This window comes from Buteo buteo, chromosome Z (genome assembly GCF_964188355.1).
Source record: "Buteo buteo chromosome Z, bButBut1.hap1.1, whole genome shotgun sequence".
Classification (NCBI taxonomy): Eukaryota; Metazoa; Chordata; class Aves; order Accipitriformes; family Accipitridae; genus Buteo; species Buteo buteo.
The window spans coordinates 13,365,154-13,388,992 of NC_134204.1; the positions used below are offsets into that span (position 1 = coordinate 13,365,154).

A 23,839-nucleotide genomic window follows, 5' to 3' on the forward strand; every position below is an offset into this window, starting at 1 on the left:
CATGTGAAAAGCTATTTAAAGAGCTATTTTTCCTACTTCTAGACCTAAACTATCTAGAAGTAGTTGCGTCCTTAAGCTTTTAAAAATACTGTTAACTTTGTGCTGGCAAAAGCCATCATGGTTGCATGTCTTAACTACAGCTGCAGGATGTCTCAATCTCTTAGACTCACAGCTTATATTCACAGATATTGTTACCACAGGTACTCTTATCTTCCTGTATTTTGGTTGTTATGTGGACTTTATATTTTACCTTGAAGTATTTTGAGGTAGGAACCTCTTTCAGTGCTGTTCCGGTGTAATGCCTAACACTAGTGCTACTTTATACTATTTGGATTTTGAGAGGTGACATAATACAACTAGCAAAACATAATCTGAAACTCAAGCTAAATTTACTGCTCTACAGCTGTCTGAGGAGTCTCATTCCCCAGATATGCTGTATGTGCATATCTCAGATGAAATATACAGTTAACTGTCCAGAACACTTGCATTGACTTGATGATGATGATGGAAGCAAAGGTTTTTTAATAACTTTGCAAATAATGTGGTTACCAATGCATATGTATATGTCTGACATACCTATTCTGCTCTTTTCACAGGTGCATACCTCTTTTCTTTCATCTTTGCTTCTTTGCTGTGTGTGGTGGCAGCCTCTTAAGAATCTTGTAAACTTGGGTAACCTGTCGGCTTATCCAGAGGCAGAAACAGTGCCCTTTGAAGTCAGAAGAAAGACGTCAGTCTGCTTGCCTGAGCTTTGTTTGAATCAAGAACCAAAACCAAAATGTGCTGGCTCCATGGAAGCATTATGGTTGGGCTCCAGTGAGGCATGGATTTGCCCTGAGTCTAGCATAGAAATACAGGTGGCTATTGAGGATGCTCAGATTGGCAGGTTATCCAACAGTGCGGTCTTTTTAGGGTCTAGAGTGTGGTGGGCTTTGCTTGTGGGTTTTTTCCCCCCCTTTTTTGCTTTGGAGGGTGATTGTTTATGATATGGCGTGATTCTGTTCAATAAGAACAATGACAACCTCTCAGTGACCTTGCCCTTTTGATGTGTATTTCAGATGTATAATTTATAGATATATAGGAAGTCTAAGTGGAATGTACCACTTGAGATGTAAGTGAACTTGGGGATCTTCCAGGAAATAAGCGAGAGCATGAGCTTATGGAGTGCTAGTCAATGCACTGCTTCTGAGCAATTTTATTGCACACCTCAGTTGCAGACAGATTGCTGCATTTTGAAAGTGGAGGGACCTGGATCATGCACATGCACTTTATTAATCATTAAGAAAAGCTATGTGGTAGGTCAGTGAGGAGAAGCTAGTGCACTGTCAGATTCATGTCTTCAGTTGTTTTGCCTTCGTTGCTTCTTGTCAACATGCACAAAAGGGGGAAAGACATTGTGTAGTAATGCAGTCAGATTTGAAATTATAAATCTGTACACAACCCTTTTAATGGGAGATGAGGGGATTTGTTTGAAGACAGTGATTTGTGAATACAAGTATAATCTTGAGTACAAGCTTAATCTGTAAATGTGTACTTGATTTGGAGGTTGATTCTTAAAGGCCTTTATAATGTCATAGAACCATGGAATAGGTTGGGTTGGAAGGACCTTTAAAGGTCCCATCTTCAACTAGATCAGGTTGCTCAGACCCCTGTCCAACCTGACCTTGACTGTTTCCAGGGATGGAACATCTACCACCTCCCTGGGCAAGCCATTCCAGTGTTTCACCACCTGCATTGTAAAAAATGTCTTCCTTTTATCTAATCTGAATCTACCCTCTTTTAGTTTAAAATCATATCCCCCTGTCCTATTGCCCCAGGCCCTATTAAAAAGTCTGTCCCCATGTTTCTCCTAAGCCCCCTTAAAGTATTGAAAGGCCACAATAAGGTCTCCCCAGAGCCTTCTCTTCTCTGGGCTGAACAACCCCATCTCTCAGCCTGTCCTCAGAGGAGATATATTCCATCCCTCTGATCATTTTTGTGGCCCTCCTCTGGACCTGCTCCAACAGGTCCATGTCTTTCCTGTGCTGAGGACCCCATAGCTGAACGCAGTACTCCAGGTGGGGTCTCACAAGAGCAGAGCAGAGGGGCAGAATCACCTCCCTCGACCTGCTGGTCACGCTTCTTTTCATGCAGCCCAGGATACAGTTGGCTTTCGGGGCTGCGAGCGCACATGGCCAGGTCATGTCCAGCTTTCCATCCACAGTACCCAAAGTCCTTCTCCACAGGGCTGCTCTCAATCCCTTCATCTCCCAGCTTGTATCCACACTGGGGGTTGCCCTGACCCAGGTGCAGGACCTTGCACTTGGCCTTGTAGAACCTTATGAGGTTCACATGAGCCCACTTCTTGAGCTTGTCCAGGTCCCTCTGGACGGCATCCTGTCTCTCAGGCACGTCAACTGCATCACTCAGCTTGGTGTCATCTGCAAATTTGCTGAGGATGTGCTTGATCCCACGGTCTGTGTCATTGATGAAGATATTAAACAGTACTGGTCCCAGTACAGACCCCTGAGGGACACCACTTGTCACTGATCCCCATCTGGACATTGGGCTGTTGAACACTACCCCCTGGATGCAACCATCCAACCAATTCCTCATCCACTGAACAGTCCATCAAATGCATCCCTCCATTTTAGAGAGGAGGATGTTGCAGGGGGCTCTGTGTTGACCACATTATTTCTATGTGTTTATCAGGGGAGGAAGCTGGACACTTTTAATTCTGGCTGTCGCTAAGGGAACCTGAACAGTGTATCATGTGCTTATGCCTTATGTAGTTGTTTGAGGAGGACTGCAAGTTCCAGATATCTTTGAGTGTGTTAACTGTGTATACTGGCACAGTAATAGCATGCTTAAGGATGGGATTTTTGTGGATTTCTTTTTACCCACCTATTTATGTTCCTGTCCCACTTCTCTTGGTACAAACAGCCTGTTGTGCTCTGCTTTTGCTGGATTTATCTCACAACTGTCTCCCATCATGTGTCTAAGTGTGGTAAGTACAACAAGCAGCGGGTGTGCATCCTTGCAGCTGTGTTGGAGTAGGTGTTGCCAACAGGGCTATGCCTGTGAAGTGCTATACAGCAAGAACCTGCCCTAGGCTTCGTGTTGGGCAGCAATTTTTTTTCAGTAGCGAATACCACTTCTTAATGCATATGTTGTTTGCCTGTAAACTTGAAGTTGCTCAGGGTGTTTTGGTTTTGTTGTTCATAGTATAGGTTCCTTGTTTGCAAGCCAGGTCTCGCTTCAGGTGGTTTGCTGTGCTGGTTATTTAGCATGTTGTGCTCTCAAGAGGAAGGTTGTATTATCCATGTGTTTGTGAGGACCATCAGCTCAGATTAATGTCACAGCAAAAAATTCTTGAAAATTTCCTGTTGTGGTGCACTTCAGCTATCTCCATTTACTCAGATGATGGTAAGATGCATGAGGTCACATGAAGGCTGGATTTTATGTTTGTGAGTAACACTGCTTTCCTTAGAGGAACATTTGAGGGAGAAAGTAATTTATATTATATTTTTATTGCTTGCTAAACTGTGATATAGCAAATGGAACGTGGCAAATGTGAGCAATGTGTGAGAAAATGGCTACAGGTTTCTTCAGGCCTGTTGAAGGGTGATCGTAGGTTTTTGTTATCTTGACTAGGACTTTGGGATACTGTATGGTACGTTTGTTTTCTCATTTTTAAATGTGGATGCTTGCTCAGTCATTATGCATTTGGTGATAAACACCGAACTTGCTTTATTATTTTTTCTTTTAATTTAGGTTAGCTGGGGGAACATGCAACTATGCTCTGGCCATTGAAGCTTGTTTCCAGACTTTTCTCATTTACTAACTCATTGCACAGTTTTGGGCAAATAAGCAACTATGGCTGCTGTTTAAGCCTGTAAAATACATAGTATCTACTTTGTGTAGCTGTGCAGTGTTGTTGAAGGGAAGGCACCAAGTCCAGTCTGAGATTTTCTGATATGAAATGGAGAACATAAAGTAAGTGTTCTTCAGGGACCAGGAAGGTGAGTTTAGTAAGTTACCATGTAGCTGAAATGTACTTGGCATTTTTTACTGTTTTTCTTCTGGTAGCATAAGAATGTAATTGTTCTGCCATGGTGTACTTTTTTTCCCAATCCCTACAAGGGAGTTTCCATGCCTGGAATTTAGATTTATAATCTGGTGTTGTGGTTGGGTTTTTTTGTTTTGTTTTGCTTTTTCCCCTAATGTATCCTGATACTTTTAGATTAAGGTCAAGTCACTTTATAATTTATTCTTGAAATGTTAAGTTGCCTGTTTCCTGCAATGGTGACTTGGGTTGTGTCTGTCTATAAGCTAACAGAAAAAACCCTGCTATCTAGAAATTATACATGAATATTTCTTGATGACAGATTTCTTCCTGCTCTTCTGCAACAGCAATTCTTGCACTCATTCCTCTCTCCTGTCTCCTGGATAACTCTCATAGGTTTAATGACTGCATTCAAGGCCGCATTTTCATTTTCTTAGATTTATGTTTCTGTTTTTAACACTAATAGTTTTTCTGGTTTTTCATTGGTCTGTAAATTACCTATATAGTGCTTAGTAACTTCATTTTTATGAATGTAAGATTGTTTTGGCTCTCTGTACATAGAGCAAACACAATTACATTCTTTGACATAAGAAAAACAAATTAACCATTTTTAAGTAGCTAGTACATACACTGAAGGTGGCTGTAGTACATACACTGAAGGTGGCTCTAAACAAACTCAGTATAGCCTCATTTAGAGGGAGGGGAATGGATACTGTAAATCTAGCTGTTGGAATTGACTTAAGCTCCTAGTTGAACAGCCTGAGAACTGTGAAGGCTAGTGCAGTAAAGGAAGGAAAAGTTAGAAGATTGGAAGAAGTGTTCAACCCCTCATCTTTCAATGCAAGTTTCTGTAACCTTGTGCAGGGGCTTGTTATCCCATTTTCACATCTTTAAGATAAGGGAGAGGTGTGTAAGAATATTTATATGGGGTAATGTGGTAGGTAGGAAAGTAATTCTCCAGTGCTCAAGTACTGTGGAAACCTGGAGGCTTTGTAAATTCTCTTTAAGGAGAGACAGCCAGCTTCAACCATATCTAGCTTAACTTCTTTCTCAGCTCTACATAGCCTGAGACTCCTCAGACTGTTCTGACCTTGGTATGTCTCCTGGCTGTTGTAAACTTCTCTCTCTAGAGTTTTCTGCTGTTTAAAATCCATGGGTAGTTAGTAGAGGTGCTGCTGTTGCACACTGCTGGAGATCTGACCTTCCTTGCAAGGCACTTGAGTTTGTCCCAAGTGTGTGTAATAAGACTGCATGAGGTTTGCATGGATGCTTCCATCAGTAAGATTCAGGAGGGTGATTTTAAATATGTAAGCCATAAATAGCTCTAATGATAGTCTCCTTTAATAATCTTTTCTGAAAAGTGAAGGCATGTGTTCCTGGTGACAAGGTGCTCAGGACCTTGTAGGACCAGATCTTTTACATATTGATAGCTTAGTTGTTTTCAGTAGGATTGTTCCCAGTTTTTGTCAATGTGTGATCACAGTCTGACCTAGAACATGCCTCCTCCTCCTCTATTTTCAGTGTGTGTGTGGGATTTTGGATGAATTGTCAGTTTTCACACACAGCTGAAATGCATCTTCTTTTCAAGTATGTTTGAGTAATCCATAGTGATTAAGCAAAACAAGTAGGAAAGAATGTGATCTTGCTATATGCCATGATTGTAATGACCCCCTCTTTGAAATAAATCAGTTGTTTGTCAGAAGACTCATGTCTGCATAAGCACACGGCATTACTGCAGACAGGAAGTGCCCTAGTCTGTTGACCTTGTCTCCCAGGGAAAATCAAAGCTCTCATTAAATTCAAAAAAACCCAAAACCAAACAACAAAAAAACCCCCAAACCACCCCCTGCCCCAACCCCAACTTGTCCTAGTGGAAGACAAAGGCAGTAATATGTATAACCTTTTTTTTAAAAAAAATTTTTTTGTTGTTTATGAATGTGCAATCTGATATTTAAATTGCTTTTAGAGCTTTTTTTAATGCTGCTGAAAAGAGTGAGGTCAGATGTATTTTCTTAGGGCTATATTACACTCCACAAGGGTGAACAGGAAATGGTTTAAAGGAATGCCAAGAAGCCCCTATTCCCTAACCAATTCCCTTGTCTTCTTTTAACCAGCTTTATTTCACATTGCATGCTTTAGCTGCTGTGAGCATTTCTGGGTTGAGAATAGGGGAAAGTTTCAGTGTGTTCTTAAGTTACATCATCCAAGTTCCTTTGCCTGCAATTTAAAGAAGAAAACTGACTGGATTTTAAGTACAACTATATACAGACCAGGTGTGGGGAAACAGATTTTGCTATATGCATCTCTGATCTGTTAGAAGTGGTGGGAGTGCTACCTTATTAACACTAGAAATGGTTATAGTTTAATATGACAAGAATATTAATCGCAATTTCCAATCATTACCACTGTTTTCAGGAATTTGCAATTTGAATTTATGCAGTATGATCTCCATTTATTCACTTTATTCCATGAATTCTAATTTTTCTGTTTCTAGCTAGGTTTTTCTTCAAAGCAGCCTTTTTGTTTTTCCTTTGAGTCTCCCACTGCAAAAGAAAGTAAGTCTAGCAAATTGAAAAAAAACCCCCAGACTTAAATATTGCCAAATACATGCTCTTACAAACTATTAAGAACAAATAAAAATGAACAAAGAACCTGAAACCTAGATTTCATTGACGTGTTTCTGTACAGTGCATTCACTGAAATTTTTAAGACTATGTTTGTATCTCCTTGCTCATTTTGCTTGTCACCTTGGCTGTCCAGTTAAGAAACACAAAGGAACATCTCCTTGTAGAAAAGAGAAATTGGAAGTAGCTATTCCAAAGAGCTACAGGGGGAATAGCTTACTTTCTGGAGGTACAGTGACCTGTACACAGCATGATCTTCGACTTCCTGTTATTCATAGGTGAGTCAAGTCCCTTCCTCTGTGGGACTCCTCTTGCTGGAGCAAGTCACCTCTTTCTGAGGCTTTGAACGCTGTCTTAATACCTGGCTTCTAGTCTGAAAGCTCATAAATCTTTTCATACCCAATGTGGCTGTTAATAGTGGTGTATGTGATGGTTGTACCTATTGACTGGTTAATAAGGCAAATCTTGCAAATACTTGCTATGTTTGTCAGAGTGCTACCACACTGAACATGAAAGGCTAAACCAGAAATACACTAAATTCCTTCATAAAGTGTGTGTGATGTGAATTTTTTATCGCCTTGGCTCTTCATGAATCATTTCAGACACATACACATAAGCAAGCATAAGTTCCAAAACTAACCTACTGCTTATCTTAAAATATCCTTAAATAGTCACATTAGACATTATCCTGTGCTCTTTCAAACTTGGATGTCAACCCGAGGTGTCTAAAGTATGACAAAACGAGATAAGCTGCCTAGTAGTGTTGGTATATGTTCAGGAGTTTAAACTTACTAATGTTTGGCTCCTGTCTTACTCACTATATGCAGTTGTAACTTCTTCTGTAGCTTTTGAATGCAGTGATTTGGCTTTCCAGAGCTCAGCAGCTTTGCTGACTGCCTAGCTTAGATGATCTCTTGTACCAGTGTTTACAGAAGTCAGAAATATTTGCACAACAGTAATTATTAAAGAGAGGACTAGGAGCTCTGGTTATGAAATCCAACACCTATAACAATAATTAACACTGAATGGTTGGGTGGAAGGCCTGTAATATGCTAAGAATCTAAATTAGGACTGAGTGCCTGCTATATGACATCAAAACCTTGGTTGTTGAATACTGTAACTCATTAGGCATATGGGCAGGACCTTATAATGAAATTAGAGGGTCTTCTCCAGTCTTTCTGATATTCATAATTCTAGACTTCATCGATCTTTCCATGCAATTAATCCTTATCAAACACGTGATTTGTTGCAGCTTTGGGTTTTAAGGGGATACTCAAAATTATAGAACTTCTGGTGTCACACCCCTCCCTCCCTGTGCATTCTATTCAGTTTTCTGTTTGTTCCTGGGCTGTTTTGGTAGGGGAAGACATTGAGAGGAGACAGCCTGCCATTTTTCTTTCTACTTCAGGACTACTCTGGCAAAGTTGACTTGAGACCTTAACTGGATCTTTAACACTGCTTGCCTCCTGCAGAGGTGGGGAGGTCATTTCAGTCTCTCTTTGTGGGAAAAGTGTTGGGACATTTGAGATTGTCAACCACTGCTGAGCCCTGCAGAAAAGTTCTTGGTTGGAAGCAAAACAAAAAAAAGAACCAAAGGGAAAAGAAAATATGTCTATTGACATGAAGCCTGAGTTTTATTTGAAATAGAAAAACAGGAGCTTGCACTGACATGAATCATCATCCATGTTCTGTTCCTTGTTTTCTCTTTAGCTGATAGTGGGTGGAGTTCTGAAATATTTCAAGCTAAACTAACTTCAGAAGACACTAACTTGGGAGTGAGTTACCATCAGCCTGGACCTCCATTGTCCTACTGCAGCTTTGAGGATGTTTTTGGCATTTCTTCATATGGCTTTTTCATACTGCCCTTGAGGCACTGTATTTACCAATAGATCTTAGTTGTTATTACTGCTATAATGAAAAGCATTGCTAAGCCGTGCCTTCTTCCCTCTTTCCATATCCCTTTGCTGTTCCCTGCAAGCTTATTATGTATCTGTACCACAGAAAGCTAGTACTGGGCCAGGATCTTCCTATGCTTAGTGCTGTTATTTTTATTCCCTCTTCTTACCCTTACAGTTTGAGGGGTTCTTTTCATATAAAGTTTCATTGTAAAATGAAAGCCACGTTTCTCTCTCATAAAGTACCAAATACAGTTGATCATACCTAAAAGAGACACCATGCTAGTTTGTGGAGCTGTGGGTAAACATAATTTGTGCTATACAGACTTGCTGAACATGAATAAATTCCAATCACCCAAGTTGATGAAAGACACACATTATCTGTTGCTGGCAAGAATTATATAGCATCTAATTAGGCCCAACTTTAGAACATAGCATTTCATGAGCAAAGTTAATTACAATGTTCTTAGTCTTTGTTACAAGAAAGTCTAGTGGTGGGGAAAATCAGCAGTTGACGTTAATTTGTGTTCTCTTACTTAATGCTTAACTGTCTCAGTCTTTTAGTATGTAAGCTTGCCAGCCCTGCCATGTGCTGCAGTTGCTGGGCAGAACATAATTTCAGCTGATGAGAGTGACAGGGAGAGAATCTTATTTCCAGTAGTGGAAAGCAGTGTAGTTAACTCTGTAGTGTTCATGCAGTTCTCCATCTTCAGTGACTCAATAGAGGGAGTGTTTTTAAGGGAGTTAATCAGCTGATTTGTATGCAAGATGATGGGGCGGAGTTGCTGTGGTTGGTGTTAAAAGTCCCAACCACATTCTTTTTGTGATCTCCCCTACCTTCCTCCTTGATCCCCCAATTTAAACCTCCTTTCCTAGTAAAAAGTTGACAAGATTTATGTTGTAAATATGACTACATAGTCTATGAAAGTTGTAAGAAAATAAAGTGACCCTTTAAAGAAACATCGTACAAGCATTTTGCAATGTTTCTTGAGATTGGGCAGTCGGTCTTAGATTTCATAGATTTCACAAGGTCCTTTGTGAGCAGAAGAACTAGCGAAGCCTGGCCTCCCTGTGTGGTTATTTTGTACTCCTTCACCTCATCACAGTACCTGTGGTTTTCCCACTCTGGCCTTCAGTGTCTTCCCTTTCTGCTCTTTATGTGACGTAAGTGTAGAGGCAGTTCTCTCCCATGTCCCCCATGTGCCTGCCGGGCATCAGGCAGTGTCTGCTGGGGCTGTTCCAAATTGCTAAAACAGGTAGTGCAGTTAGGTCTTTGGCATTTGACAGATCAAATAAAACAGCTAAGCTCATGCTGCAGCCTTTGGTGGAAGCACTGTATTATTCTTGTCGACATAATCGCTGTTTTTCATGAAACTTGCATGAGCTTATTTATCTTGGAGACTGCTTCCTAGCTTTCAGTAATCTTGGAGTAGGTCTAGTGGTATAGAATGATTGCATAAACCTCTTGGCGGGGTGTGTGGGGGAAGGAACTGACACCAAATTAAAAGCTATTTCAAGAGCAATAATTCTGGAACAAGAGCAGGACCCTCAAACCTGTATTGCTGAGTTTGCTAAAACTAGCCTTACAGAGGGCCGTAGGTTTCTTTGACACTTGGTCACAAATACCAGTAGTGCGAACAGAAAGCTACCAGCTGGGACCAGTTTTTAAAGCTGACAATTTATATTCAAGAATAGGGATGTGGTTTCTGCCTATGCTAAATAAACTTGTTAGGAGATTGGATTGCACTCTGTAAAATAGATGGAACTCTAAAAGTAGTGTCACGTTGAACTTGCAAGCATCTGGCTACACTTGCAGTTTGAGAATAATGAAGGGTAGATGGTTTTCTCTAATACTTTGTGCAATGGCACTTTCAACCATGACTGGGGCCCTGACATGTTAGCATGAGTTGAACTCTGACATGCATCTAACTGCACAGCTTCTTGTAAAATAAGTAGATCTCAACCTTTGGCTACATTGCAATATATGTATTTTTTTTCCTACCTGACATTGTGCATGTTATGTTGATGGGTGTAACCTCTGCCCAAAGCGTACAGTCATATTCTGTCACTGTCATTGTTTTGAGAACCTAAATGGTACATCTTGCATCCTATTTCTTGCTACTTTTACACTGTTGATGCAGACAAGAAATGAAAGAATTAGAATAGGGTATTTTGTCCTTATCCTAATCCTGCTTTGTTGTATGATATAAATTTTCCTGCTTCACCCTTCAGAGATGGACATTATTGACTCTTATGTCTGAGGATGCAAGTGTCTCACATATGCATCAATCTGGGCAGCTTTCAGGAATGCTGTCTGCCGAGTGTCTACTGTCTAGTTTGCTGCCTCCTCCAACCTGTCAGAGCAGCAGAGGTTTTAGAATAAAAATGTATTGAGGTGCCTTGTCTCAGGAGACTTGCCTAAAAGCAGGCAGTGATTAGATAGCTTACATGCAAAACGTGCATGTTCTGTATGGGAGATTTGTGTAGCATTCTTTCTGGATTCCTCAGGAGCTTTTCCTATGAGGCTGTTACCTGAACAAGATGCAGTAATCTAGTGAACAGTCAAGATGTGCTACTCTTATTAGCAAGTCAGTCAGACTGATTCCTACCATCTTGGACAAATACAAGTGAGGGATGGGCAAATTCTGCAACACAAATTCTGTTGAATAGCTTGGGAGATGCTCTTTCTGTGAGAATGAACTCTTCATGGTCGTATTTCCCTTCCCTTAGCTTCCCATCCATCTTTCTAAGACCAGCAAGCAAGATAGTCCACTACAGGGTATTGACATTGATATTGGACAGATGTAGTAACTTTTATAATCTTTGTCTCTTAAGCACACACATGAATCTAAGTGCAAAAAAAGATTGTTTATAGTAGATGAACCAAAACAGTTGTGGGACTAGGTGCAAAGAGTTGCCTTCTTCTGTGGGGAGGTGTTGGGACTTGTAGCAAAATGCATCAAACCACAGTCTGCATAGCTTTGAGGAATAGAATACATAGTTTTGATACCATCTCATTTGAGCTTTACTGTTTCTACTTGTGGTGTTTCAATAGTGCAGTTGTTTTGTGAGCCTGGGATGCTCTCTGGAATGATATAGAGCACATGATTGCCCACTGAGTCATCTGTGGCAGTGCAAAGGCTGGAGCAGGAAAGTATGTTCTAAAGCAAATCCTGAAAACTTCCATTCAGTGGTAAAAACAGGACTTTGCAATGCTGCCATTTGTAAAACACAAGCAGCCAGTGACCTCTTCATTAATATACTTAAATGCCTTATGCAGGACACTATAAAGACCTTACTGCACAGACTTCTTTTGCTTTCATTACCGGAAAGCTGAGTTGGGTTTGCAAGAAAAAGCTCTGGTTCCCATTTTCATCTGAAATATGAACTCTGCTTTACATTCCTGACCCGTAACAGAGCTATTCCAAAAACATGCTTTTTCTCCACCAAAGCAGCATGTGTTGAATTATAATGGCCCATCCTGCAATGCAGACATTTTAATTTTCAACAGGCATGAACTTCTGCAAGGGGGTGAAAGTTCGGGGGGAGGGGGGAGGCTAACGCAGAAAATATGAACAGAAATATGCTCCTTTCCCAACTCTCTGTTCTTTAGAGCATTCTCACTAAAAGAAGTTAAAACCAGAAAGAATTTTAAAATGATTTTTATCTTGAGAAGGAGTTGATGCCTGTTTGAGGTTTTGGAATGTAAGTCATGAATTAAAAGCCATCTTATGTTTGTGTACAACTTCATGGTATTTAGATGGTGGGGGAAAAATACACCTTTTTCTGAGGGCTAATAATAGGTCTGTAATTATGTATAATAAGCAAAAATAACTGACTGTCTTGCTTAGCCTTGGCATTTTGGTCTAGAGGAAGGGGAGCCTTTTGTAATCAGTGATTTCCATTGAAAACACTGAAATTCTTCACGCCTTGTAAAGCATGTTGTCTGCAAGTTGTGTGCATGTTGTTGAGCTGGTTAATTTCAGCTCCTGCTCTATCTGTTACTCACTACTCATCTGGCTCCATTCCAAGCAGAAGCTGAGCTGTTTGCCTAATGGGATGTGAAGTTCTGCCGGTGCAGTCTGGTTGCAGCTTTGTGTAGCTCAGGGATTGAGCAGCCCAAGAGGTAGCTGCTGTAGTAATAAAGGTACAAGTTGTCCTGTACTTCTGAAAAAACTTAAGGGTGGAGAGTTTGATGCGGGAGTTGGATGCAAGTAGCTAAAGACCTTAAATTGTGGTGATGGATTGACTATTGTAAAGTGCTAGAAACTGCTACCCGACTTCCCTGAAGAAGAGAGGCATCCTTTTTTTTTTTTTTTTAAAAAGCATATCCACCTTGATATACATGTTACTGGAGTAACGCTATATGTCATTAGAGCAGTAGAGATGGCATGTATCACTTCTTATACATCCTTAGGCAATCTTAGGAAGCAGGAGGGTGTTATGTATACTAAAATAATAGGGAACACAACTCTGTTGAAAGGATCTAGAAGATCTGTTTGACAACGCTGGGTACAGAAGTAAAGCAAGGCAGTGGAGCTGTCTGTTTTCCTAGAGCGTGATTTATGCAGGAGTTCACTTCTGACAGAATTTGATGGTAAGAATTCCTTTGCTTTAAAAAAAAAAGTGCAGGTACCTCATATGTTGTGATTTGTGAGTAGGTGAGCTGCACAGATGCAGTAAGAAAAGGCAGAAACTTAAATTTGGATCAGTGTTTTTGTCTATTCAGCAGAAATGCTGAAATAGGAGGAAATTGTAAGATCAATGCAGTGAATTCTAAACAAATGATGTTTTCCTTGTCCTAACCAGCCTGTAGCTTCTGTTGATCTTGTTACTCTGGCTTAATTGATCATCCCTGAGATGTACGGAGATGTATGTACCTTGATAGTAGGTAAAATTTGTGCTCAGTGTCTCTGTGGCAGTTTCAAAATCCATATGTGGAAGTATGTGCTTTTTCTTTTGTCTTTTTAATTGAGTGGTTATAAATTTTCCCTTTCTCCTACCTGTGTTCATAGACTGACTGTGAAGTGAATGTTTTGAAAAAAGTTAATATTTTTAGCTTTTTGAAGACTACATGTGGCTGACCCAATCGTATGGAATACAGGTAAATACAGCTAAGTCTAGCCTATTGTGGTGCAGGTTGCCATGATAACATGCTCCGTCCTCCCACGTAAACAGTTAAGGAAACTAGAATGCTTTAACCATGCAAATCAGATATAATTGTATTCTTTGAATGGATTCTTTGGGTTTTTTTGGCTTTTTTTTCAGCTGTTGGTGCAAGAAATGCCCTTTTGTGCTGTCTTCAGAAACCGAACAAATGTATTCTTGAATATTGTGCATCATCATAGATGTGTTGAGCTGCTTTTTCATAGCTCTTTCCAGTTCTCATGTGACTGTGTTTACTGCAGGGCTCCACAGTGTACTTCCTGGATACAAATGATTTCAGGCTCAGTTTAGAAGGAGCAATTTCAAGATGAGTCTGCTGTTCTGTTCTTTTAAAAATAAACATGAGTGTTTGTTCCAGCATGTGTCCCTAAATACCAACTTTCTCTCTGTCCCAGAGATTGTATTAAACCAATGAAATAATTGGTATATTTTCTACGTTTGGTGGGGAGAAAGCCTACCTAGATGAATGTTTCCAGCATGATACATACTTGCTATCTGTGCAATCCCTAACAAAACCAAGCAAACAAAAAAAGCCTTTGTGTGTAGCACGCTCCTATTGCACTGTGGTGTTAATACTCCCATATATGCTAGGATCTGGACACAATTATTTTCTCCTTTATGTTAAAATTCTAGCTGTGCTGGGAGGGTAGCCGAAGTACTAACCACTTTGATGGTGGTTCTCTTTTGTGTCCTTGTGTTCTGCTCAAGCACACGGAAATTGACTAACTGTGTCCAACAGAGAGAGATACATTTTGGTAAAGTACCTTGTGAGTTCTGCCGGAGCTGTCTGGGAGTGGTCTCCGCGGTAACCAGGCTTTTCCTCGCATAACTCAATAGCTCTGTCTGCAGTAAGTGTGGGTAGTGGCTGCCTTCGTGCAGTAGCAAGAAACTCATCATTTTTTGTTAGATACAAATAATTAGCTCTCTGCTTATAGACCAGTGTTTTATTTAGAGATCATCCATGTGAGACAGGCTCTGTCACCTCTCTGAAAGGGTTCAGAGCTCAGTCCCAAGCTCCCGGGGTTGGAAGAGACCATGTGTTGAAGCATGCTCAACTTCTGGGGTTGAGAATAAATCTTTCTGTGCTTATTCCCCCAGTGATTTCTCCTTCAGCCAACTGAAAAACAGTATTGACTTGCTCTGGTGGGAGGTGCATATACAGCCGGTGAAATATATAATGAAACCTGAAGTCCTATGTTCTCTCTCTCTCTCTCTCTCTCTCTCTGTAAATAAATACTTCTTCTTAAACGTAATTACTTTTGATGGCTTAAAATAATTAAAGTGTTGCACTACGACACCTAATTTTTCTAGGTCTACTGACATGCATGGATTTTTTTTTTTTTTATTGCCCTTTTATTCTGTGTTGCAGTCTCATGCAAACAACATATGGATCATAAACTACACAGTCTGTTATTTTGGACTTTACATTGAAATTCTATCATTTCTGTTTGCAAAATATGATGTCTCTTAAAATAGCAGTGGCATGACTGGTTATAGTGCTTGTGGTAACTCAGAACATGTATAGTGTATCAGGATGTAAGGAGTGTGTTGATAAAGCTCAGTTAGACTGGCTGTCATCCACTTTCCACTTCAGTTTTCCTGTTTGACATTAAATGTTTGGAAAACTTTTTGCATAGGCATAGAAATAAAAGAATGACACATTCTAAAGTAAAACAAAGCTAAGGAAGTGGCTAGCTACCCATGAAGCTCAATATTAATCTAAAACTTCTAATTTATTTCCAAATAATATAATATTCTCAAAATGTTTTCCATTTGTCAAAATGTTTGTTGCCTTCCCCACCAAAATGTTTGTTGCCCACCCCAAAAAACCCACACAAAAGCAAAATCCCAAAGCAGAACTGAATTGGAATGGTGGAATTCTCCTTCCCCTCATTTATACCTGATGTTGATTCTTTGTTTTAATTTGCAGTGTGAAAAGCTAGTGCATAAATGCTTCCCAGCTCTTTTTAACATGCCATGAAGGCTGCAGGTAACCTTCCAGCAATTGTGAAACCATGGCCCAGTGTTTGAAGTCCTGCACAAGACACAAGATGGTACTTTTGTGCTAAAAAAAAAGTGGCATTGAAGATGGCCAGCCTGTAGTGAGCATAACAGGCCAGTTATACAAAGGGAAGCATAGTAAAAGCAGTTCAGTGGCTGGGCAGGCATTCAGCAAGCAGCCTGAGGCAACGTGTTGTGTCAGGGACTGAGTACAAAGCCTTGGACAGCTGCAGCACAGAGGTTTAATTTATAGTGACGTTGCAGAGTGTGTGCCAAAACTTTCCTCACTCCTAAGGAAACACTTTCCAGTGCATAATCGTTCAGCCTTGTGGAGTTCTTTGGAGATGCTGAAGAGCACTTTTGAGTTTTTTTTCTCAAGCAGATAGCGATGTTCTGTGGTGAGATTATGGAGGACTTGTCTGTTCACACTTCACTGTAATTTCTGTAGTCACTACAGTAATATTACTCCCAGATTTTGCTAATAGCAATATCTTCACTGTAACCTTTTTTTGAAAAGTAACAGGAAGTTGATTTCACTTTCTTAGCTTTGTCAGTCTTTTCCCATTCAAACAGCATACTAGGCCAAAATCTTTTAAAATTTGATTTCTCAGAAGTAATTGCAGGGCTGTTGTGCAATACTGTGTGGAGTTTTCCAAATGAAAGTCCTTGATTTTTAAATTTTTTTTTAGTGCAGTGAAGTTTTTTAGAAGGATAAAACTGATACATGGTAATTGGTACTTCAACAGTTTTAAATAAAATTTTTTTTTGCTAGCATGCAGGCCAAGTTCTTGAGTGGTTCCTTTTCAAATCCATATTTAGGTACATAAACTAGATATTTAACTTTCCAAATGGCTGGTTCAATGAATAGTTCAATATTTCTATAGTGGGATTTGTGTGGCATAAAGTATACTTAATGTAAGAGATGATAGTCCACTGAAGTTGAATCCTTTCATAGTAAAGATGTGTCTTCAGCCTCTGTCAGAACGACTGTTTTGTCCCTCCTTAGGTTTTTATGCAAACCCTGAATTAAATTGTGGCTGTAGCCTGTCCTTGGTTTAGACTTCAACCCTTGACTCGAGTTATCATTAAAAGCTCTTGCTAGAAGATTATAGGAATCGGTCGCTGGGGTATGAGAAGACCATACAATCAAAAGTATTCCAGCTTTCTGCCTGAGTGGTTAAGGCAGTATAGCCAAATCTGGTGGCTTTAAACCATTTTTGTTCAGCAGTCATCAGAAAAAATGTTGGGCTGGTGATACAGAGCTGGCCTGTTGAATTCAGGATTACTGCCTTGCTTTTCTTAATTGTCTTTGGGTACTTGCGAAGGAGCTAAGAGATTGCTAGGGACCTACAGCATACAGGTTACTTGAGCACAGGGGTTCCTTTCTTAGGAATATGCTTGTTGGTGAGGTGAAGCATAGATGAGGGGTAGCAATGCTGGTTTTTTCTTTCTACTTTCCATCTCACAACTGAAGAAAAGTGGCGTCATGTGTGGTTAGCTGCTTCTTTAGGGCAGCGTTTCTGATGTGACCTGGTCCTGGTGCCTATTGGGCTGTACGGACATCAGTATGTCGTTGATTTTTATCCTGCAGAGCAGGAGAGGGAATAGGAGCTGTGCTGCAAAAAGTGACAGTGCTGAACAGATTCCTATTAAGAACAGAACAGTGATTATTGGTTCAGGTTGAGGGTCCCTAGTCTTTTGTTTCCAGTAGTGCCTGTCAGTGCAGATCTAGGGAAAAGCAAGCACTGAGCAAGTGCGTATGACACTTTTCTATAATACTTGCCTAGCTGCTGAATATTTTCAGCTCAAGCAGTTTCCTGAATGTGGAAATGAATTCCTTGTGGTTTGAAGGGATCTCTTCCAAATTTGTAGTGACTCTTTCTGCCGAATATATGATCAGTCCCTCCTTGAACCCATGTAAACTTACTGTGTCTGCAACATCCTTTGAAAGGAGTTCCACCAGTCTACTATTGACTTTCTTTTGTTTGGTTTTGACCTGATTCCACTTTCATGTGATGGTCCCTCCTTGTGCTGGAAAAGACACCGAACAGTTGATACCTGTCCACCTTCCCCATATTATTCTCTTTTGTTGACTTTGTATCCCCCTAAATTTGCCTCTCTTTTGATACTGAGACACCCTAGCCTATTCGTTCTTCATATAGATGCTGGTCTTGGATCATCTTTGCACTTTGAAACTTTTCCAGCTCTAATGCCATTTAGAGACCAATACTGCACATTGGTGAACAGCTTGAATGTACAGTTGGTGTACAGTGCATAGTTACTCTGTTTTCTTCTTTATGCCTTACCTGATGATTCCTAACACTTTGATTTTGTAGGGATGGGGCTGGGAGTCAGGAAACATGGATGCTTTTCCTGGCTCACTTGTGTAGTCACTTGGCTTATTGGTTTCTGCTACTTCTCTAAACTTTTATGTTGACCTGGTAAAGTGTGCATGCTCTTTTGGAAAAGAATACTCAGTGTATGCTCTTTTAGTGGCTGCCAGGGTCCTGTCTCTGTTGAGGAGCAAGGTATTATTATATAGGGGGGAATTGTAGTCTGGTGGTTTTAGGAGGGCTTTGGAGTAATTGTATCTCAGTCAGCTCCCCAGTAATTTTCCCTTCCTAGTTTGTCACTATGAGAAATTAAACTATTGCTGCTTGTCATTTTTCCTTCCTTTTCTTGCTGGAATCAGTCTGTTTTTCTTGTAGCCTGACTTGAGTTGTGGGTGGATTTAAACTACCTGTAAGAAAAAGTGGAGTTTTTCTATAGAACTGTTAGACATTACATGCTTAGTCAAGGCATCTGTGCATACCTTCTTAAATGACGCCCTGAATATAATGAGGACCTGAGTGATAACAATGCACTGAATGCCTACCATTAATTCCAAGTGATTATGTGAAATATTTGAGTAACTGAGGTATTGATGACTTCTGTTGCACATATTTAAGTAACTAATGAACTGAAGATTATTTTACCTGTTATGGCTGATGTCTCTGATTTCCTTCTCAGCAGTTTTTTTCCTTCAGCCTTTACATAATGTAGAAAATAATATTCCTTGTCACTTAGTGTATGTGTATTCTTAGTTGATGTGTATTCTTTTCTCTTACCTAGATATTTTTGAAACGGAGGCTTCTTCTGATTTGCAAATAGTCCTTTAAACTCTTTCTTTCTAGCACTTTTATGTTAATTAAGTGTGAAGTAATAATAAACCACAGATTGCTTTCAAAGTTTATAAAGGTAAACTCTTTAAAAGATGTATTGCTACAGAAAGGTGTAACAACTAAGTAGTTCATTATACCTATTTAGCTGAGCAATGTTTGTAACAATAATGGTTGATGCATTAATGTAGATTTTAAGAGCAATACCCATTTCTTTTCCAAGAGAAGGCTTAAGAATATTTATCTTGGAGACTTCTAAAAAACCCTGCTTATTTGTGTAATACCTTTTTAAAATAGTTAGCCAGATGGATCTAGGGAATGCTTGTGCATGTCACATATGTCTAACGCCTTTCCTTCTCCTGGGACCAGACTACATTACATCATATTTTATGATTACAAGACAGAATTTTAGTGGAACTTGGCCATATGGTTGAGTCATCTGTTCTCTTCACTTTTGGAAGGATTATACTACCATCTTCAAAAGACTGTTAAATTTATTGGCTTTTTTAACCCATAAAAATTGGAAACCTTCTGCTGTCTCTGGCAATGAAAACTACCCCGTTTTCAGATTATTATTTACATAATCCTTTGCAGTTATTAACTGAATCTGTTAAAGTTGCTGTTACAGGATGCAAAAAAGGTGCTTGTATGTTATTTTGGGTTTCGTACCTCATGCGATGGAAGGGAACCCCAAAGATATGTGATGTGGATTCCTAAAAGAAACCAAAAAGACAACACACACACATTCTTTGCTTTTTTTGGTCATGACTCACAAAGCTCTTAGGTGTTATCTCTTCTTCCTTGAAAACTTAAAACCTGTTACAAATCCTTGCTCTCCCTCTCTCCCTCCGCCCTTTCACATAAATTATTGAAAAGCATGTTTTGAAAAGGATGAGAATTACTTAGCTGCTGATTGGCCATTTGCTCCTGGGAACAGTCTGAATTCAGCAGTTATTCACTCATAGTTTTTGCTTTAGATGCACTCCACTGAATCCAGCATAGCCTTGGTGTGCAGTCTCAATCTTTGAAAGATATGTAAAGTAAACAGAACATGATGGGGAGTGTGACTAGGGATATTTATCAGGTTGCACTACTTGTAAGCATCAAAGGGGTAGGGTAGCTTTAGGGTAACATTTTATAGGATTTATATTATTACTAGGCATTTCTCTCTCATGTCAGCCCTTCCATGGACCCTGACAAAGAGGTTATGGCTGTAACAGGGATGTTTTTGATGGTGGGAAAGGGGCTGGTAGTACAGCTAGCCCACTTACTTTACATGGGATCGTGTGCTCTGTCTCCAAAGAGAGATTGTGCACTGTACTGCCCTTCAGGATTTTATGCTTTGTGCATCTTTTCATTGTAGATTTTTAAGTCGTTATGGCTTTGTAATGCTAACATGAAAATCTCTAGGTTTTTGAGCTGCTGAGCTCTCCTATCACAGAAAATGTGCATGGATCTTGTGCAGAAATCAGAATGTAAGCTAGGCAACCCAAAGCAGGGTTTCTCAATGTAGCAGTAACAGTATTTCTCACAGAGGGGGATCAAGGTTACAACAGACAAACCATTGGCAGCACTTAGTCTCTGATAAGAGAAGAGTAACTTGATGATTGTGGCATGCAAATACAATCCAGCCTAGAAGTAATTAATAGGAGACGAGTGAATCTTTGATTTAAAAAAAAAAAAAAAAGATATCTGTCTGTGACTTCTGTCATCTTGTGTGAATAACCCTAGCATGTTTGGTGAGGTGCAGGGTATCCAAATTAGCAAGAGCACTGTAGCAGTAGCACTTGGTGCTCTTGTAAATCACACATTGATAAGAATATTCAGATGAGAATGGGAGAGTTATTTATGTGTAGACTGGTCCCTTAATACTGAGCTGGGATGGTTGCGCCAGGCAGCAGAGACAAGAGTTAAACCCCACCACTAGCTTGGGGGAGCTGAAATGAGTTTCCACAGGCTGCCTGGAGGATGCTGTGCCAGCTGTGGCCCTGATCAGATGAAAGGTGAGGTGATCCATGCCTGCGTAAGGGCTGCGCATGTCGTTATTCGTCCCTGTAAAGAAATGGAGCTCCTTTTGCAGATGAGGCCTAAGGGAAGGAGCCAGGGTGAGTGCCTGCTTGCTCTTTCTCTCCTTTTACTTAAGGCCTGCCATATGTGGGCAGTTGATGTTCCGCATACAGACAGTCTGACGTATAAGACTTGTCTGATTCTTAGTGAATGTGATGTGGAGCATAAACAACGTGGGAAGATGTGGTGGTGTGAAATTTCATACACTCTTCTCTGGCTGCTGAAGTGGATTTTATTTTCATGCAGAACAATTGCTTGCTTTCCCAATTTCTTAAGTCCAACTGGGAAAGTATCCTAGGTATACCTTTCCTATGACTTTTGGATTATCCTTCATTGCACCCATATAAGTAAAAGCAGCTAAGCTTTGCTTGCTGCTTTAATATTTGGTTTAGGAGACTGACAAATATTAGATCTAGAGGTCAATCCACAGCACAAACATCTATCAGTGGACTCATGAAGATCAGACAGATAGTGAAACTTTTTTGCCTTCTTTTGTAGTCATGAAGTACTTTTGGAGATTGAGTTGAGCCCTTGGAGACTCCAAACAAAATAATTTCTTGGAATAGGGATTTGTCTCTATGTATGCACTGTGTTTTGTTTGGCTTTGTCATGGGTTTCAGAATAGAAGGCTATAACCCTGTAATAGTGGATATGTCCTTTACAAGAATGACAAATTCGACTATAAATAGACTGTTTTTCTACTCTGAATAGTTTTGAGATTTTAATACATGTTTTGTTACAAATTTTGAAATTGTATTGCTTCCTACAATGGCATTCTAGTAGGTATAAAAAAAAAAGTGAAATGGTTTTGAAAACAACCATCTAAGATGTTTTCTGGTGCTTGTGGAGAATATTAACATGGTGGAGCTTTGTCAAGTAATGTACTTTAGTCAGTAGAGAAAAAAAAGGACATGGCTTTCATTGTGAGCTGTGATACCATGTGGACACCTGTAATAAAATAAGATGCCATGCTGTCTGGTACCCTATGAACACATCTTACAGCAGTAGTAATACTGATTAATTAATGTAATTCTGGACTGTGTGCAGTTCTGCTTGGTGGTGAATTTTTTTTCTTCTCTGCTGACTTCATAATTAGCCTTCGTGTCTCTGTTCCCCTTTGCAGAATAATGGGGAGGAAAAAAGGGCAGCGGCTCTATATGAAAACCAGCTTACTATGCAGAAGTGGCAAGATAAGCAAAGTTTGGAGAGTTTTAGCAGTATACAGGAGGAAGGATGGAGCCATGCGTCTAAAGTGCCAGTCCTAGTAAGTTAGGTAATGTTGCAGTTGAGTGGGTTACCGCACGATGGATGTCCATTTGTCCATCTGGAAGCAAGAAGATCCATCAAGTACCTGTGTTCTCTGACTAAATTTACTAGTCAACAGAAACTGGAGGGTGTTATTAAAAATCTAGGTAGATGTAGTCAGCTCAGATACTCATACCAAGAAATAAGTGGTGCTGAATTTAAAAACAATCCACTAAGGAAGTGGCATGTGTATGGCACTGAATGTTGAAAGCTAACAGGCTGTTCCTGTCACTGTCTCGAACCAGAGAGTTCAGATGTATGCCCTGGTCATTAGGTACACTCTGATCTTCACAGACCATTGTGTCTAACACAATATTGAGGAATGTAATATAGTCAACACAATAGCTGAATAAACAAACTTTGCTTGCATAGTTGGCATTGTCCCTGTATCTTACAGCCTACTTGCCACTGAAATATACTTACCAGATAAAAGGTGAGATTAGATTGTCCTGCCAATTTCACTTCAAATCTCATGATTTCTCTTTGCCCCAACTAACCATGAGGCAGTTATGCAGCAGAAATCCTGAAAACTTGAAAGACCTTATGTGAGTTGCTATTTGACCTTGCTACATAGCTAAAATCTGTTGATTCAATAGTTCTTCAGTCTTAAAACTTCATTAGAAAGCAGTCTTTTCCATGCATCTCATGCTGATGATCAGTTTCTTGTTTGCATAGTTTTATTTTTAACTGTAAGGAAAACCTGAGGATTCTTGGTGGTCCTTGGACATTTGAGAAGTGTGGGGGTTTTTTTTAAGTCTGTGTTTTGACACCTCATGGATTTTTTTGAAGGAAAGAGCTGCCATGTGTCCAGCATTAAACAGTAGTCCATTAGATGTGTTTTAGTAAAATTTACTGAGTAATTTCAAGATGAGAACAACAGTTATCTCAGTTCATTGTAGCTCAAATCTTTATAAATATAAGAAAAGACAGAACAATGGGAGATGGTCACTTCAAACAGGATTGATTTAGCTTTTTTATTTTTAAAAAGTCCCTTGTGTTTTTTTTCCTGTGTTAAGATAAACATTGTTTCACTTACACAAATATACACAATTAATTCTTGGCTTTACTTTATTCTGTCTTACTGAGAATGATTGGTTGCGTGTGGTGTGGTTACTGCTACGTCCTTTGCTATCTGAAAGTAAAGATAAATGTCCAGTTGCTGTATTGGTGATGTGTGAGGTGATAAACAATTGGCAGTAGCTGGACTTACTGCCAATGCTCTGGCTGTATGTTACTAATGATTTAGATGTAGTTTTTCTTACTTTGTTCTAATGCTGCACATGTTTTTGCTCATGACTTTTCCTTTATCTCCACTGGGATCAAATTGGTTACATGAAAACATCAGTAATTGCTTAAAAGAAAATAGGAGTCCTGATGTACCTAGATGTGATGTTAACAGGAAATCTCACTGTTCCTCAAATGCAAAGGCTTAAAAGTAGTATCTGAAGGAAAAATACATCGTGGCCTTTACTAGGAAGTGAAACGAGCAGCATGGGTGAGCTGTGTGCCTCACAGCCCACACAGAACTCCACCACATGCCTCTAAGCTCACTAGATGTGGGCCAACTGTATTCCTTGG

General features: G+C 39.8%; 1 protein-coding gene across 4 annotated transcripts in view; it reads left to right on the forward strand.

Moving 5' to 3' along the window:
- The window catches only part of RAI14 (retinoic acid induced 14), an 89,791-nt gene that overhangs the window by 19,149 nt on the left and 46,803 nt on the right, over positions 1-23,839 (forward strand). The window contains exon 1 of one of the 4 annotated variants that reach the window (XM_075021731.1): positions 3,206-3,405. The exons of the other annotated variants lie outside the window; for them this stretch is intronic. Coding sequence (XP_074877832.1) covers positions 3,400-3,405 — 6 coding nt within the window. The 5' untranslated portion in view covers positions 3,206-3,399. Of the gene's footprint in view, positions 1-3,205; positions 3,406-23,839 lie in introns of those variants that run through there. 4 annotated transcript variants of the gene reach the window in all.